The 19,213-nt window shown below is 39.9% G+C and overlaps 1 protein-coding gene across 2 annotated transcripts; it reads left to right on the top strand.

Moving 5' to 3' along the window:
* Window positions 1-2,565: 2,565 nt before the first annotated feature.
* Window positions 2,566-14,243, top strand: LOC148015365 (beta-1,6-galactosyltransferase GALT31A-like). Of its 2 annotated transcripts, none has more exons than XM_087664923.1 (11): window positions 2,566-3,564; window positions 10,527-10,629; window positions 10,735-10,799; window positions 12,044-12,243; window positions 12,330-12,393; window positions 12,522-12,594; window positions 12,678-12,798; window positions 12,914-13,001; window positions 13,139-13,264; window positions 13,369-13,478; window positions 13,593-14,243. In XM_087664923.1, the coding sequence occupies exons 1-11, from the start codon at window positions 3,473-3,475 to the stop codon at window positions 13,739-13,741; spliced, it is 1,191 nt and encodes a 396-aa protein (XP_087521049.1). In that variant the 5' UTR covers window positions 2,566-3,472; the 3' UTR covers window positions 13,742-14,243. The 2 variants fall into 2 exon arrangements, with proteins under 2 accessions (XP_087521049.1, XP_087521048.1); XM_087664922.1 differs by having other exon boundaries at window positions 10,732-10,799.
* Window positions 14,244-19,213: the final 4,970 nt, after the last annotated feature.

Below are 19,213 nucleotides of genomic sequence, written 5' to 3'. Positions count from 1 at the left end.
GTCATGGCCCCACGTATAAAGCTAGGGGCAACCCCCATGCCTAAACACAAAAGCTAAGAATAAACGATTATTGTTACACCCTTTTCGTAGCTCAATTACTTGCTCGTACCTTGCTAAAACTCTATCAGATTGACTCCCTAATCTAGTTGTCTTGAGCAAACAAGAAGGGAATCTAGTTATCCCTCTCCTTAGCTATTTAATTCCTTGTTTTGCATGTACTTCCAACAATGGTATTGGCTAGAAATAATCCCTATTTCAACCTCTAATCCTATAGATTCACTCTACCTATATTCTACATAATTTAGCCCACTCTAGCCTTTATTGAGAGAGAGAAGTTGTGTTTTAAGAACGCTTTTGATTGATTAGAAGCTAGAAATACTATCTACATAAGCCAAAAGATCCATAGAAGTATAAGATGTTTGTACTTGGAGATAGTAAGAGCTTTTGTGACCATTAGAACTTTGCACACATTAGAGCTTGTTTAAAGAGTTGTAAGCAATATGGAACTAAAGAGACATGCATTTGGAGCGAAGCAAGCCATGGCTACCATAAGCATGGCACCTCCTCCTCCTCCATCGGCTAGTTAAGTGCCTCCTATAAACTAGAGTTCAAATAAGAAGCAACTCAATTGGCTTAAAGCTATGGTATTGCGTACTTAAAATCTTGGTTGTTTTCCAACAATAGTTGATGAATCTCACGGAAAGACTTGTTTACGAAAATGATTATTCTCTTCAAAACAATGATTTTTCCTTAGAAAGGATATATAAATCATACTGATTGCTTGTTCATTTTCCAACACAAAATATCGATTGGAAAGTTTTGTATAGATGGTAGAAATGGTTATCCCTAAGCATTTCGTTAGGCTCCTCAATAAGATTAGTGCCATAGGTGCTAAGACCAGCCCTATGGTGAGAGGTTTCTTTGCAATTGTGACCTATTTCCCATAATCATGGTGACTACTGGGGCTTTGGGGATAACAACCACGACATCAAAGAAGGGATACGTGCCTTGCAAGCCTGGAAGGTTCCGAAAGATCCTCATAATAGTTAGGGGATGGATGGTGAATACTCGGTATGGGCAATTTTGTGCCTAGTTTATTAGGCATTGATTAGTGGATGGCCAGACAATAAAATGCATTGCTCACTTGTTTGAAATAAAGAAACTATTTTCCAAATGATGGTATTCATGTTTTCATGTTTGTGCAATAAGTTACATGAATGAACCTAGTTCCTAAGTGGCTAATTAAGGAAGCTAGTTGTAAGTATACAAAATAATTATGCTAGGTTAATTAAAAAACTAAACGATGCCTTGGGTGAGTGTGTGTGTGTGGGAAGTGGATGGACTAGTTCCTTGACAGGAGTGTCATATGCAAGAGTGGACATGATAAGTGAGGTGCTTCTCGACTAGGAATCAAGTTGTTAGGGCTGATGTGTTGTGACTGACATAAGGTTCATGTCTACCCTCCCTCATCTCTCACTCTCATTGAACCAAGTGCGATGTAAGCTTGCTTTTGATCACATAAGTGATCCTTCTTAGCTCAATGTTAGATTGCTCTTAGGAACTTGCTTCAATTTCTTCATTCTTTTGTTCAATAATGCATGTATAAGTGCACAATTGTTTTCTTGCATTGTAGAATTTGATAATCTAATGGAATATAGTGAATCCTTGCTTAAAGATGTTGTAGATTGGCCTTCAAATGTCACTTTTTCCACTCTATTGGGATGCATGAAATGCACTAAATGGTCAATTTTGTACGAAGCGTGATTTGGACAATTGCGAAGCATCCCTTCATCTCATCTCATTTTTTGTACTTATTAATGAGAAGGTCCAGGTTCGATTGGATGTCTAATATTTCATGTGACAACTGGGTTTTTTGAAGCATCTTTCATTTATCTTGATTAAGCCTCAAACCATGTAAAACTTTTAAGTATGTTATATATAATATCAATGAAAAGCGACATGTGACGTCCTTAAGGAGACATACCATCTATACTATTAGTTAAGGAGAGATGGGGGACGGGTGCCACGTGGCAGCCCCCCACCTCCCTCACAAGAAGAAAAAGAGAACGTGGGGCGGGTGCCATGCGTCCAACACCCGCCCCTGGGACAAATCGTGTGTGCCTCGGCGCGAAGCGTCGGGGCGAGTCTAGGTGCGGAGCGACTAGTATGTTGTTGTAGAGATATAAAAATTCTAAAGTTTGTTTGACAGGCGAAATAGATGAAACCGGGCTGGATTAACCCTTTTCCATTCGTGACAAGGCTGGTATTTAAACAAAATTCATGGACTTATGAATTAAAAATTGAAATTGCAAATCATGAGTTCACTGTATCGAATGAATGCGAAGCATTTCGTGGTGGGGAAAAACGAGAGAGATGCAGATGACGTCATCGAGACAGGTATCCGGCCACGCTGGCAGGTGACCTGGACAAGCCGACGTGGAAAAAGGGACGGTTTTGCCGTCCCTGGCAAAAGAAAAACCGGAAATGATTGAACGAATTTCGAAAAGGACGATTTAAAAAAAGGAAAGAAAATGGCAATCGATCTCTCTCTCTCTCTCTCTCTCTCTGTCTGTCTCTGTCTCTCTCTCTGTGTCTGCGTCCGCGTGTGTCCTCTCTTCTTTCTTTTTTTTCTATATATGGTGCTGCCGGCTATAGGGATACATACACACAGGAATCTGATTCCAATTCAAAAATTCCAAGCTCTTCTCTCTTCTGCCGCACAACAGTAACGCCCTGAATCACAAGAAGAAGAAGCAGCAGCATCAGCAGAAGGAGAAGGAGAAGGAGAAGCAGAAGCAGAAGAGGAGGAGGAGGAGGAGAAGAAGATCAGAAAAAGAAGAAGAAGTAGCAGAAGAAGGAAGAAGGAGAAGAACTCTTCCCTTCCATCCTTCCATACATACATATATATATATACATATATCTCACACACACACCCTCGCTCTCTCTCTCTCCATCTCTCTCTCTCTCTCTCTCTCTCTCTCTGTGAGGCCTCTCCTTCCATTCCCCATCCTATCCTTGATCACCATCGAGGTCCCTCCCCTCCACATTCCTCCCTTCTTCCTCCCCTGATTCAGGCCGCCATTGCCTCCCTCTGCCTCGTCTCGCCGTCGTAGCCACGATCAGCTCCAGGATGCTCTAGCACATCGATTTTACGGGAAGCAGATTTGCTTCCCGGCAGAAAGACGAGGGCGCATTACTACAGGAAGCAGATTGCTTCCCTGAAGAAAGAAGGGGTCCTGTTTTGAAGCAGTACGTTTTTGTTCTCAGGCTGGCAGAATTTTAATTGCGCAGCCGTTTCGAAGCTTTGACAGAGCATTAAGGGTGGGATAAAACATGGCCGATCCTGCATTTAGAACATGGTTTAAGCTCAGGTAAAGCATGAAAGAGCTGGTGATCCGTGAATTCTCATCGGTGCGAGTGGATCTGCTTTAACTTCTTAGAGGCTGCTGCCGCATCAACTGCTCCAATCACAATGCGTTCAAGAGGACCGACCACCATATCTCCAAAGTTGTTCGTTGTGGCCTGTGTCGCATGCTTCTTGACTGGCATGCTGTTCACTAACAGGTTTGCCCTCCTGCTTTTTGCTTTCTGTTCAATCATCAAGTAACATTGAGATTGGGGCCATTAGCAACATTGGCTTGAGATTGAAAATCTTCCTTGAGCTTAAAGACTGCCATTAGAGAACTAGTTCGGGTGAAGCTATAAATTTGATCCAATATCTTCTAATGAGACAGGGAGCCTGCCAAAGACACGGATGAGGGCCAAATTGGCCAAAGGACAATAAGGCTAATGCTGTTATTATATAGGTGTAACTCGGACGCTTCATAAGAAACGACCCAAGACCCTTAAAATGGACATGGCTTCTAACATGCCCTATTGAATCAACGATAGGCATATAGAAGCACGTGTGATGCAAAAGCTGCATATGAAGGAATGGATGTGATGAATGAGTTTGAATAGATTTGAATAATGATAGGGTATAACAAAGCATAAACGCACAAGAGCACGACTAGGGTTAGGGTAACTCAGAGACAATGAACACAGTGGAAATTTGAATGAATGACTGAATACTGAATATACAATGATCATGCAAGAAACAAACTATGTAGGAATGAAAATTGTACCTTGAACTCTCGTGTCTTGAGGATTGAGGTAGATGTGTTGAGTAGGAGAGTGTGTCATACCCATGACGGATCCCAAAATGCAGCAAGGTAGGAGTGTGTGATGTTGGATTAGTGTTGGCGGACGGGCAAAGGAGAGAGAAAACTGCAAATGCAACAAGTTGATGGCGGCAAAAGTGCAGGTATGATGACGTGGTAGGTTGATGGTAGTAAAAATGCAGTTATGATGACGTGGCAGTTTGTACAGCGGCTGCTGATCACAAATGGAGTAGTTTGCCAGTTATAGACGATGTGACTGATTAGCAAATGCAGTAGAAATCGATGCAGACTGTGTGATGGAGGCTAGAAACAAACACTTGATCACAAATGCAGCAGTTTGCCAGTTGCAGATGATGTGGGTGATTAGCAAACGCAGTAGAAATCGATGCAAATTGTTTGATGGAGGCTGGAAACAGGCGCTGGATGGATGTAGACAGCAACAAGTAGCTTTGGTTGAGATGTCCTCCGTGAATGAGGTGTGGGCAGCAAAGCTAGAGGCCTTGGAACTTGCAAAAACATCTATCAAGCGCTTGTTTCCAGCCTCCATTATGTATCGTTTGATGGAAAGTTTCGAGACCTCATACCGTGCACAATTTTAAAACTCTCTCAAACCGCACATTTTCATCAAATAAGCAATTTTTGGGTTGTTTAAGTGGCTAATTCGGCATGTAGTGCTTATGTTAGCTCAACAAGTGATGCCTCACTCTAGGTCTCTCTCTTTTCGGTATATCATATCCACTTCTACCTATGATCTATCTATGTATGTTGTTGTACCGCATGTGACCGCTAGGGCCTAGCATATGCCAATTTTAGCTTGTAACCTCAAGGCTCATTTATTCATCTTATTTTGTAATGGCATGGCTATTTTGACTTTAAACATGCGTCCTATTATTTCTAGTTTTAAAAAATATTAATGTTATTTATTTCGTATTAATATTGTAATGTACCTTATAAATCTTAAGGTACCATTTAGTACTATATTTTATCGTACTGCACCGTATTATACATTTTGCTCTCACTTGACAACTATGATTGGAGCCAGTGTGAACACACTCTAGACACACTGAAAAAGAGATGCATACACCTAGATTGGGCTGAAACAGTTAAAGCTCCTCTATCTTCATCAGACTCTAACGGAGCTCACAACTAGGAGATGACAAATTGATAAAATACAGGCTAACTGTAACCAGCCTGTTCATTGGGAAGGGCGGTAGTGTACAACCAAAATAAATAAATGCTTTCACCCAATTTAACAGTCGCCCACTTTACCTGAACTTAAAGACACAGAATCAAGAAGACATACAGGAAGCTAGAATGCTCCTGTTGCAACACATACACCCTGTTGGCCCCTAAGTTAGGCGCCCCTTGCGGTATTTCTTTATTTTTAAAAAGAGAAAGTACAATGGGCTGTCTTTCACCTATTCTGGGTGAAATTTGATAGCATAACAGTACAATTACTGACCCAAATCAAGTTGACCAGAAGGGAAACTCTGCCCAAGTCTGAATCTTCTAGTTGGAGTGCAGAATTGGCCATTTCAACCTGCTGTATTTACTGGTTCAGACCTGTTCTGAAACCTGTTTACAACTCATATTGTTCCCTGTACTGTTCAGCCCACTGTAATTACTGGTTCAGACCTGTTCTGACACTTGTTCTCAGCTCATATTGTTCCCTGTACTGTTCAGCATCATCTGGGCCAAATGCCCCTTGATTTTGACATCAATTGGGCTCTGAAATAACCTCTGAACAGTCCAGAATCAGAACTGATTTAATGCTGTTTCAGACACTTGCTTGGTGAGGTTACCACCCTCACCTGTTCCTACTTGTGGGCAACAAACAATTGCTCCTGTTCCTGGAGAAAAAAAGGCTCTTGCCTCATGCAAAAACAGCATATTCCACACAGCTGTACCTGTATCAGAAGAAAGGCCCTTGATTCTGCAGCATAACCGTACTGTCAGGGAGAGAAAGAGAGAGAGTAGGAAGCAAGCTCAAGCCTCTGTGCATCATAGACAAGGTAGACCAGCTCTCAAGAGCTCTCCATCTGTAGCAATCCATCTTCCTTTCACAAAAATGAGCCCCCCATGCATTGAAACTCGTTTTTGTGCTGCCCCCTCTCTCTCTTTTGGGAATTTATGCCCAAATTGTGACACATGGCATACATGTAACAATTTTCCTGTTTAAACCTTTCGGTCTAAAATTCTCCATCCTCGGTTCAAAATTTGACCTCGGCACAGACAAAGGATTAATCCTCGTACAAAAACGAAGATAATAACGCGAACAGATTCTGGGGTCCAAAAATAGTAACTCCCTAAATTTTAGGAGTTGCTTCCATTGCATCCCCACTAGTCTTCTGACCATCTTTGTAGACTATCCAAATCTGTAATGTAGCTCAACTGAAAGTGAATTTCCACTGATGACCCCTCATGGACTAATCTCTTGAAGATTTGTCCATCTTCACTTTGAACTAGTCTCTTCCAGGCTAGTTCTTCAACACACTTGTCCATATACACTTTCACAAGTCTCTTCTAGGCTTGTTAATCTACAGTGCCATCAGTCTCTTCCAGACTTATACTGGACCTTAACTGTCCAGTCTTGACTCACTAGACATTCCTGTCCGTTTCACATACTGGCCATGCAACTCAGACGTTTAGATTTCAAGAGGGATCCTTCCAAAAAGAAAAACCAAATAAAATGTATAATAAAGAAATCAACAAAAAGGTAATAGTTGTCAGAGTCTCGTGACATACCTCCCTCTCGAAATCGCAAACGTCCTTGTTTGCATGAATGTTATACATGCTTCCAGCTAACCCAGTGAACTTACACTTGGCAGCACACATACATGCTATCAGTCAACATTTTGTACTGAACACACTGTTAACACATGTATGTTCTAACTGTGAAACATGGCACTGTGGCAGACTATCATCATGTGACTCCACATCACTGTTTCCAGATATAGTGGCCGGTACACCACAATGATATCCCCATAGTGGCAGATTCTCATTTGATGACTCCACATCACCCTAACTAGAGATCTAGTAGCCGGTACATCAAAATGATATCCCCATTGAGTCAATTCACAAAATACACACCCGATCGAGTAACCATTGTTACAACATGTATTCAATTCAATAGAAGTAAAAACTGTATTCTTGCAAGCAATACTTACTTCTTTAGCACTGAGAAAACCATATGGATACAATAAGTGTTAACCTGTACAAAATCTGTTTCTGTACATAATTTCTTTCTTAAGCAATTGTCACTTTGACAATCTATTTCAGCTTAGAGATACAAGGGGTTAAAGTAGGTTGCAAGCGAAATGCTTCAAGGTAAAGTTCCAACACATTAGGTGACTCTGCAAGTTCACCTTCGTCCATCCACTTAGCATCTATTGCTGGATAGTTCTTGAACTTAACCAAATACCTTCTAGCAACTTTGCCTTTCACTTTCCTTTCCTTGTGTGCCAATACCTGTTCTGGAACAAGAATTTCATCAAGTTCCTCAACTTCGGGCTGTTCCTCAACTGGCACATCTTCTGGCACATCACCCACATAAGGTCTAAGAAGACTTACATGGAAAGCATTATGAATCTTCCAATTGTCAGGCAATTTCAGCCTATAACTGACGTCACTAATCTTCTCCGTTACTTGAAAAGGCCCATAGTATCACATACTAAGCTTAGTGAAAAGACTTTCCTTGCCTTTCCGCTTCTTCAAGCGTGCGTTTTCAAACCGCAACAATACCCAATCACCAAGTGAAAATATCAATTCACGACAGTGATGATCAACAGCTTTCTTTTGCTTTGCTTGAGTCCTTTCAAGGGCATGCTTAACTCCAAACAGGTGCAGTGCAAAACAGGAGTGAAGTTGCTGTTTTTTGCAGGTTTTTGCTGGTTGTGAAGGAGAAATGGCTGCATTTTCAGCCTTTTGGAGCATATTTTGAGTTTTCATCCCCTCTAGTGGTTGAAATCGGTTCGGGATGAGCGGAGGAAGCCCTAGCAATTGCAGAGTTAGAGGGGGTTGCCCTTGTTTTTGTGCAAGTTATCCAGGTGACAAATGTCTTCTGAGATTGACGTGGAATTTCAGGCTATTATGGATAGTAAGGTCCCCATGTTACTTCCTTTGATTAGAGATGATGCTTGCCATCCTGGAGTCGTATGATTTGGTGGAGCTTGTAATTGAGGCTATAGACCATCCTATTGCTTGTGATGCCTTGAAGCTTTTTGCTGATGAGAAAGCCGAGTTGGTCAAGGTACATGCACATTGGGATAAATTGAATGCCCGCATTTGCTCCTTCCTTTTTCTCTCTTGCACTCTAGCTGTTTTAGCTCACATTGAGCATTTGACAATTGCTTGGGAGATATGGTTGGAATTAGACCAATTGTACAATCAGATGCGGCCTCCAGGCTGCTGGTTGGCCAGTTTTGGCCCTTTTTTGCAATATATATTAGTAGCCAGTGTGGGGCAGATTCATTCGTCCTTTTGGCAGGTTTGCACACATTCAGATTGCTGCATTCTTCTTTGTCTTCAGCGAGGACTGCTGACTGCACACTTCGTCTCCGTTGCTGTCAATGTCACTGTCACAGGTGCTGTCATCATTCTTCAGCCTAGTTTGGTGCCCTCACTGACGCCTTGGGCTGTGTGCAGGGATTCCTCATTGTATTCAGCTTTCCTTCATTGTTCAGTGCAGGCTTTTCTTCTCTTCTTGCTGTCTCTTCTCACCTTATTTTCTCTCGTGTTCATGATTCTCTTCCATTGCACACTCTCACAGCATTGCCTTCCAATTTAATAAGTAAAGGTAAGTACTCAACTAAGTAAAGGTAAGTACTCAACTCTCAGATACAATCCTTTGTTGCATGTTATGCTAACTAGTACCATACTCCTTGGAAGTTCCAATGAAGGCATGTGGATGTACAGTGTTGTTGAAGGTGCCGAAGGACTTCAATAAATTGCACGCCAGCAAGTGTTAAAGGTTGTCTTCAAGGTAATGCAGACCATTCCAATTTACTAGGAAGAGAAGTAGCATGAATCTTACTAGTTGGATTTACTTTTGTATATCCATATGGCTTAGTGATCCATGTAACTCATTTGAAAGAATGCTTGGAACAATGTGAACAAATGATCCCCATCAAGGAAGTCTCGAATCTGAAGCACATTGCTCATGAGTTGTTACGTTCCTCTTTGTTTTTGAATGTAGACAAAACAAACTTGATAGATTATTTATTCTCACTATGTAGCCCATAGTTAGAGGCAATGTGGTAGCCGATATACTCACTTAAGGGTTGCTTTTTTAGACCTCGCCCTTGAGGATATTGTTGAGGATAGCAATCATTCATAAGGGAAAAGTGTTACATACTTTGGATATCCAAGAATTATTTGCAACATCGGTCATTGACCTTGGATCACTAGGTGAATGCATCTATACTTACCTTAAAGGCTAGGGTAGTTATGGAGTCCTAGATGGTTAAGGATTCTTATACAAAGACTTACATTGCTCATTGTGCAATATCTTCTGCCATCACCACACTTGGACTCTAGGCATGTTGGTAGTCTTATCCACATACATCAATCCTTTTGATGGTAGCTTGGCCTTTTATATTGCTTGCCCAAGCCTTGGGGGTGAGCCCATATTGGCTCTATGGTTGGGAGGTGAGCTTAATCTCCATCCTTTGATATTTTGGAGGAATGTCAAAGTTGAGCTTCCATTTTGGGTCTAGGAAAGTGATTGCCCATACCTTATCCTCTCAAGTAACTTCATGCCAACAAGTGCCCTATAGGCAAGTTGTTCGAAGAGTGAGTCTCCCTACAATATAGTTTGTGCTCCTCTATTATGGATATTGGGGACTAAATAGACCTCCTTACAAATACATGGCTTCTTTGAAAGTATTTTGGCCCCTAGAACATTCTACCTTTAGGGTTTAGCAAATATATTCGTGCCTTTTTGTAAAGTTTACTAGATAGTCTTGTCTTATGCTAATTAGAAGAAAGTTTTCCAATTCTAACAACGCCAGCTAGTTGAATGAATGGATGTTACTTCAATTATGGCTCTAAAGTGTTAGCATAGTGTTCAGGACTTTGATTCATAACTGTGGAGATAAAATACTTGTGCCATGGGTGCCACTAATAAGAAACATGATCATGGGCTACTGATGTGTCACATGGGCTAGTGATTAAATGATGTGTCACTAATATGGCCATGGCATGAATTGCATGATCAATTTTTAAATTTGGATTGGAAATTAATTATTTTCAACATACAACAGTGATGCCCTACCAAAATAGCCAGCTTTCTTTTCCAAATTTTTATATGCACTGCTTTTTAACGCTTTGAAACTAATAGTTGCAAGCTCAATAATTAACTTCTTGCAGACATCGGTTAACTTTGGAATCTCGTGAAAAATCTGGTGATGTTGAAAGAAGAGTTCAGCTTGAAGAACTCCAGCTTCCTACAGAAAACTGTGAATCAAAAAATGTATGCTGATATAAGTAGCATTTGTTGGTTTCCTTTTATTATCTGTACCAATCATTTTGCCTTGGTTAAGTAAAGTAGTTTTCTATGTTGCTCTCCATTCAGCAGAAGGCTGCACACCTGCAGGCAAAAGATTTATTAGATGAAGTATCCAGGACGCATGAAGCTATTAAGTAAGTGATGTGTTGTCAGTTACCAACTTGCTTTGACTACGATTACTATCACAACAATTTATGTTGGTTGTCAATTGCTTTTCTTGCCTTCTTTTGGGGCTGTACGGGGGGGGGGGGGGGGGGGGGGGTGTGTTGGGGGGGTTTAGAACATGACCAATGTGAGCATACCATTTGAAAGTGCAATCTTCAACCTTTTATTCCAAGGCATTATTAAGGACATATATCTGGTTTAACTATAGGATAGAACTCTTTCTTGTTGCTACTAGAGAATATGTTGTAGACTGTCGTGGACACTTTTTCATGCTTATGTTGATCCAGCTGTGCACTCTGATTTTGTTATTCTTTAACATTCTTAACATTTGTGATTGTGGAGTGATGTTTGTGTCACATGAGGCATCCATGAAGGATCTCATTACTCTACTTTCTTAGTACTAATTATTCCAAGTAGAAAACTCGGAGAAGTATTTATAGCCATTCCAAATGATACAAATGGATCTCTTCAGCCTAATGTTTCATTGAGTGACGATATCTTAAGAGTGACCTGAAAGTATCCATACGAGCTAGCTTGATCACAGTATGCCCCTATGAGCATAGTCCCATATGAGGCTCCCTAGTGTGAGTTCTACCTGCATTAGATACAGATGGCCTTCATATGGTATTAGAGCTAGCTAGCAAAGGTAGTCAGGAAAGTTCTTGTTCTAGAATATTCAACGGCGGCACATGATATAAAGCAGGAAACCCCTGCATGATGTTGACACGAGACTGCCTGGCATTGGAAACTGGTTTGTGATCAGGAATTCTCAGCTGGTAACTCACCTTTTGAATCTAAGTGCTCAGCGTTGGTAACTGGTTTGTGATTAGGTAGATGTGTTTGAGTCATATTTTATCTCAGTATGCATGTGTGCATGCATGTGCATTGAAAATCGATATTCTACAGAAAACAATGTGTGAGATAATCCAATAGCATGATTTCACTTAATTAAAAAAAGTTTGTGCTTGTGTGTGTCCATGGTGGCTGAAGCTTGTAGTCATTTAAGTTGTTCTTTTGTCAATCTACATTGCATCTGTATATGCAAAACCAATCTTCCACCTGCTTGTTTACTACATTCAGGACTCTTGACAAAACAGTTTCAATGTTAGAAATGGAATTAGTGCAGCTAGAACTGTGTAAGATGTGCTTTCGTTCATCTCAATTAGATCTGTATGTGCAAAACCAATCTTACACCTGCTTTTTTACATGTTAGGACTCTTGACAAAACCGTTTCAATGTTAGAAATGGAATTAGCAGCAGCTAGAACTGTGCAGGCTGGCTCTCCTGCAATTGTAAAGCCTCTTGGTGAGATTTCTGAAGAAAGACCAAAGGTTTTTATTGTGGTAGGGATCAATACTGCTTTCAGCAGCCGCAGAAGAAGAGATTCAGTTCGAGAAACATGGATGCCTCAAGGTAAGAAACTGATGTATGGCTCAGTTAAATAATAACATTATATATATTCCAATTTTATCATTAAATTTGCCTAAAACATCATACAGGAGAAAAGTTGAAGCAGCTTGAGCATGAAAAGGGTATTGTTGTTCGTTTTGTGATTGGCCACAGGTATGTTGCAGAAACCAAAAGAAAAAAGTTTGTGATAAAATCAGACGTTTGTTTTATTTGTTCAAACACTACCTTTGTCCAATGCCTTGACTGATCCCTGCAAATATATAACTTCATAATGCTGACAGTGCAACACCAGGGGGCATTTTGGATAGAGCTATTGATGCGGAAGATGCCCAACATTCTGATTTTTTGAGATTAGTATGTTGAGGAAGTAATCATCCTTTCAAATTCATTATACACTATCTGCTGTTGGTTTTCTTATGTAGTTGATTCATTTTTAGGAGCATATTGAAGGCTATCATGAATTGTCTGCCAAAACAAAGATGTTTTTTTCGATGGCTGTGGCAAAATGGGATGCAGATTTTTATGTAAAAGTTGATGATGATGTACACTTGAATTTAGGTGAGGCCTTTTACAGATCCTGGTAATGGTTTTCTTTTCACTAGGAGCAGCCAAACAATGTAAGGCCCACTGTCCCTTATGTGTGTGTCTGTGTTTTTCTTTTTCTGGGGAACAGGAATGCTTGGTGCCACATTGGTGAGACATCAATCAAAGCCTCGTGTATACATAGGGTGCATGAAATCTGGACCAGTCCTTTCTCAAAAGTATGACTTAGAAACAGCAAAATTTTAAGCTTGATAAGTGCATTTGTCCTTTATTCTGTACATTCATAACTATAGCATCACCTTTTAGCTGTAAAACGGCTGCTGAATTACATTATGTATCCTTTATACCTTTATAGAGGGGTTAAGTATCATGAGCCCGAATTTTGGAAGTTTGGGGAGGAAGGAAACAAGTATTTTCGACATGCAACTGGTCAGCTGTATGTTATCTCCAAGGATCTTGCCACCTACATTTCAATCAACCAGTAAGTTTACTTTCAGTAGTTCTGTAACTGCAGTAGTTCTTTTGCTTTGCTTCACTTAAATTGCCAGTAGTCTGTGATTAGTTGAGTTTGTGACTCAATGCTAGGCCAATACTGCACAAGTATGCAAATGAAGACGTTTCTTTGGGGTCATGGTTTATTGGATTGGATGTCGAGCAAATAGATGACCGCAGCTTTTGCTGTGGAACACCTCCAGGTTACTTGAAAATCTCATGTTGTTATCTTGCAGCATTTAAAGTTATTACTTTACAACTGCTTCTAAGCTGCACATCCTGCACATCCAGCAATTTCACACTGCACTATTTTGCAGATTGTGAATGGAAAGCTCAAGCTGGAAGTGCTTGTGTGGCCTCCTTTGATTGGTCATGCAGTGGGATATGCAAATCTGTAGACAGGTTGAAATTCGTGCACGAGCGCTGCAGTGAAGGAGAAGATGCTGTGTGGAGTTCAAGGTTCTAGTCTATGCCTTATGTCTTGCAGATTCTTTGCACACACAGCTCCAGTGTTCCTGAACTGAAATGAAGCCCTGGAAAGTTGCTTCAAGTTCTGAGGTGCGAATGGTGTAACTGGCCATTAAAGGTGATAGGAGAACTGGAGAATATGAAGGATGCATGGAACAAATTTGCGAATATGGAGTGGTGTATCCACTCTGAAGCATTCATCAGTCCAAAGGCAATAAGCTGTGACATAAAATGTCAGCATCTTTGTAATGAGGGAAGTTACATAGTTCAAAAGTGAGACTGATTCTTTCTCAAGGGTGTTCTCTTGCTCATAGAACTACCAGGGGGGTAGAGTTGTTGGGCACCTACGGCATATATCTAATTCAAGCCATCTCTGTACTATGTACTGAGGAAATTCAAATAACCTTCCACAGCATTATTTACTTGCTGTTGTATGATAAGGGTACATCTCAATACCCATTTTTTTTCTGGTTTTGTATACCGACTGCACCTTAGTTTTACTTAGTGGGATGTCTTTCAAAAGGGGCTACATTCTACCCTTTCTAGTTTTCTGTTGCCTGATTAACATTAAAGATGCTGTTATCAAGGTCTGATATGCAGCAAAAGTAAGTCACAAGCTTACCAATTGTATGTGGCATCAGGACAACTTGCTTGACATATAATGTCACCGCTTTTACCTCAACTTGCAAGTTACATGTACTTTCATGTCAAAGACAATACAACTGAGGCAGTCCCTATTGAACCTTGACAGTAGGAGTTACCTGGAAGTGTGGGAGTAGCAGGATTGGATCGTGAGAGATCGATAGCAGAGGCAAACATGTGTGAGCATGTGTCCTTGTTATAAAAATCCCAATGCTATCCATGCCTGCATGATTATGAGCTTGTAAAGCTTCGACGGTGGTAGCCTAAGATTTCTTTAATGGTATGGGGATCATAGTTTCCAGAAGCTTCTAGATAAACGGCATGCCATTGTAGATAAGCATGGAGCCGAGCGCCACCTTGCTTGAGAAGGAGCACGGCTTGTATGGAAAGACGACTGCTTGTTGCTTTTGTCGTAGGAGGGATGCGCCTCTTTCAAGGAGGTGGCAATGCTCCATTCAAAGCTCTAGGAGTGACATGTTGACATTGATGGTGTTCGAAAAGACCACCATATAAGACTTAGTGCACCTTGGATTGCAAGCCCTGCCTTGTAGACCATGCTTGGTGATTGCCATGCAAAACAAGAGTTGAGGAGCTTAGAAGCTATCTTGCTCTTGGTACTATTCGGATCCTCGACAACATGTGTGAAACCAATGCTTGTCCAATTTCATATGCCTCTCCAAAATTACTCCCATCCATTTTGAGGGTGACATGGATGCCTATAGGCTAGCACTCTAACATCTTATTGTTTGGGAACTATATTTGTTTGGTTCATAACCTTAGATTAAACATTGAATATGCATTGATGTGGTCGTAAAGTCACATCACTTGAGATGACATTGGCTTCTTGTGTTTCTCCATGGTGCCACAAATCTAATCCATCTTTGAATATCTTTGGGATACATACACCAATATATGTCGTGTGACGTTTTTTTTGTGAGCTAGGGAAATAGTTAACGATAGATACAAGGGTAGTTGGCTATGCCACAACAAGGAGGGGCCAGGTTTTGTGCCTTTGGGATACAAGAAGGAATTGGAATAGAATTAGCTTTAGATTTCCACCTCCCTTGTGGCAAGTGTGTAGGGTTTGTTTTAATTAGGAGAAGTGCTTTGACAAGTTTTTGCTTCTATTTGTAGGGTTTTGGTAATGTCAAGAACTATGGATGTGAGGATCGAAGAAGTTGCAAGGACACAATTCATGGAGGGTATTTTGTAAGGTGCAATGAGGTGTTCATAGTTTTCTTGTATAAGGGAGTGAAGATATAGCTTGTTTGGGATAGTCACTTGAAAGGTGTGTATTTTTTCAAAAGGTGTCATCAATGAAAGTCAATGGGCCCTTAATTTATGGATTAGTAAGGTTGCTATACACTAAGCTTAATTAATTCATTGAGTTGTTTAGTACCACTTATTCATGTGTGGTGGGCCTTTGGGTATTTTCATTGTGAGTGTAGGTATCTTGAGGCATAGTAGCATGGGTTTAGCCGTCTTAAAAACAACTTACATTCTTTCGGTCCTCCTTGATGAGGATATTTCTGCAAGTTTTCAAGTAGTGACAATGGCTATGGGACTTTGGATGGTTTTTGTAAGCAAGGAGGTTGTGGTTCAATGCATGGGGAACTTTGCATTGGCTTGCTTGATGAGTCAACTGGAAAGAGAGCATTGGCTTCAGATACTACACAACATGATTTAAGGAGTGGCTCAAGATTAGCTTAAAGATTATGTGGCTCATTTGGTGACCTGACGATGGATGTCGATATTATGGAGGAGTGAAGGCAACATTGATATGACCATATTTACAAAATTGAAGCTACAAATATAATGTGGTAGAAGTCGTGGTCATATGTTCAAAGGGAGAATCAGATAGTGGAGTAGTTCACCCAATGCTTTGAAGCGCTTTGGATGTGGTAGGAGAAGGTTCTTGGGGAAGAGATTGCCAACCATATTGAAGAAGGATTGTCTCATATCGAAGCAAAGCTCTTAGATTCAAGGTGGAGATGAAGAAATCTGGATCTTATAAAAAGGCTTTGAAAATAGCAAAAGAAAATATGTGGAAGATGCTAGGATTGGGCCAATTAAATGTGGAGAAACCCATCTCGAGTTCCAGCAATAGTACTAGGTAAGGAAAGAGAAACTCAAGGAATTATGTAATTGATTTTAGCTACTATAGAACCCAAATTAGGAGGGTCAAATTATGGATATCTAAACAACTCTAAGATTTGAAGTTACATGTAATGGAGGAACTTGCAAAAGAAGACAAGGTTAATGCCTTGGGGCTATAATGGCTTCAATGAAGAGCAATGCCAACAAAGAATGCAAAGCGGTATGCTTACATGTTATAAGTATGGGAAAGTCGGCCATGATAGTACAAGCTGCCCTTACCCATCATGAAATAGGTGGACAAGTATATCCTATGTTGAGGATTTTTAGGAACAGGTTGAGAGAGAAACTATGTGATGGAGATTAACAAGGAAACTACTCCAAGTGGAGTGACATTAGAAGAAGAAGGGAACGTAGTTAGCTTGGTTGGGATGGAAGAAGCAACATTTACACTAGTAAGAGAGCGATGGAAGAAGCAACATTTACACTAGTAAGAGAGCAACTTTAGGCAACAAAGGGGAGGAAGGTCTTCAAATAGAAGAAAGAGAAACAAGTCCAAGAGGAAGAAGGTAGCATGTCAAATAAAAAAACAAGCACAAGGAGGAAGTTTTGAGAAGTAGCTCCACCTTGAAGGGGGGACTAGAGAGCTATGATTTAAAGATCTCTTGAGCAAGATGGTGGGTCCACAAATGGAACTATGTCCAAAAATCCAAAATTTTTAGAAGATGTTAAGACTAGTATCCCCTTCCATAGATAAAATACTAGATGAAGTAGAATGTTATGGAAGATACAACTTACATGATGGATCCTTAGGTTATCTTTAGCTTACAATTGCACCAAAGGATCAAAAGAGGTAAACCTTTATCACTTTGTGGGGGTGTTTCTTGTTTAAAGGCCATTCCATTTGGATTATGTAATGGTGTTGCATGGTTTTGACAAAGGGTGAATATAAGGTTTGCCCCTTACCTCGGAAAATTCATTAGAGTGTTCATAGATGATTTATGCATTTATAGCTCGAAGCTTCTTCATTGAGAGAAACTTGGTTTAGCTTTTGTTAGGTTGGATGAGTTTAGATTCAATTGGAATCCTGTGAAATTCCATTTAGCACAAGCAAGGATGAAGCTTCTTAGACTTATGGTTTCAAAAATGAAGTTGAGCTTGATCCAAATGAAATAGAAGCTTTGCTTTTGCTTTAACTCAAGATACAAAGCAATCGACCTTCACCTAAAAGGTAGAGTATCTGTGTAGGTTTGTAGGTTTGGCTTCAAAAATTTTGTTCCCTTTATAATAGGCAATTAGGTTGGATTCTTTGGTTTAAATGAAGAATGTAAAGATTTTCTCAAAACTCAACATTGGGATTAAATATACCTAGAGTGGTCCTTATATACAAGGGAAATAATGGTCAATACATGTGGCAATTTTATTATGTTAGTAGGTTAATGACTAAAGAAAAAGTGAGGTATTTTGATGTCAATCATGGTAAATGTGGTTTTTGCATGTCAAACATTTAAGGCTTCACTCTTGTTGAAGCCCTTTGTGTTTTTGATCATGTTATTTGCTCTTACCCCAATTGATTAACGACATTTAGGTGTCAAGGAGATTTTTCAAGTGGGTGGTGGAATTAGAGAAGTTTTATTTTCTTAATTGTGGAGGAAAGCATTATAGATACTTTAGTAGATGTGTTAACTCATAGATACAATTTCAAGATGATTAAAGAAAAAGGATGTGAAGAAACATGTGCCCAAACTTCCAAACATAGAGAATGCTTTTGTATTGTTCTTTGATGGGTTTTACAAAAAAAATGTAACAATGAATCTTTGATATTTTGTGACTTGTTTAATCCTAGAGGTTAATTAATAAGCAAGGAACAAAGGCAAATGCCCAAATTAATAATGAAAAGCTACCAGTACAAGTTATAGTCACCACTTATACTAGTAGCTAGTAATTATACTAGTAGCCACGAATTGTATTGATAGCTACCAACACATTATGGATGTATGGTTAGACTTGTCAATAGACTATTTCTAGTGTTTAATATATTATCACTTGCTTGTAAATTGTACACCTTCATAGATTGTTTATAGATTGATCAATGTTTAATATATTATCACTTGCTTGGATGGTAACTAGCACCTTATCGAGTAGTGTGTAGTATAACAACATTCAGTTGGGTATTTGCCATCTTACTTATGGTAGCTACCAACTTGCGGTTTGTAATTTTCACAAATAATGTGTTGTTTGTTGTAGTAGCAACATTTAGTTGTTGGTAGCTACCAGTTTATTTGTCATGGCTATCAACTTATAGTTTGTAATTGTCACAAATAACGTGTTGTTTTTTTTGAGTGACGTGTAGTAATAGCATTCAATTGGTACCACCTTACTTGTGGTAGCTCCAACTTAGATTTTGTACTTTTCACAAATGATGTGTTTTTTTGCTTTGAGTAGTGTATGGAAGTTGCATTCAATTTTGGTAGCTACCACCTTACTAAGCAATGGTCATCAACTTATTGTTTGTACTCTTCACAAATAATGTGTTGGCTATTCTTAGTGGTAGTAGTAGCCTTAGTTGATAGCTACCACCTTACTTGTGGTAGCTACCAACTTACAATTTGTACTTTTCGCAAATAATGTAATGTTTGAATCAAGTTGGTAGCTACCACCTTACCTGTGATAGCTATATAATGTAATGTATGATTCAAGTTATGGTTAGCCACATGTAGCTATTGGTAGCAAC

The sequence above is a fragment of the Lygodium microphyllum genome, chromosome 24 (genome assembly GCF_053477565.2).
Source record: "Lygodium microphyllum isolate KBCC chromosome 24, Lygodium_microphyllum_v1.1.10, whole genome shotgun sequence".
NCBI classification, from domain to species: domain Eukaryota; kingdom Viridiplantae; phylum Streptophyta; class Polypodiopsida; order Schizaeales; family Lygodiaceae; genus Lygodium; species Lygodium microphyllum.
This window is presented reverse-complemented; position numbering and strand designations above follow the sequence as displayed.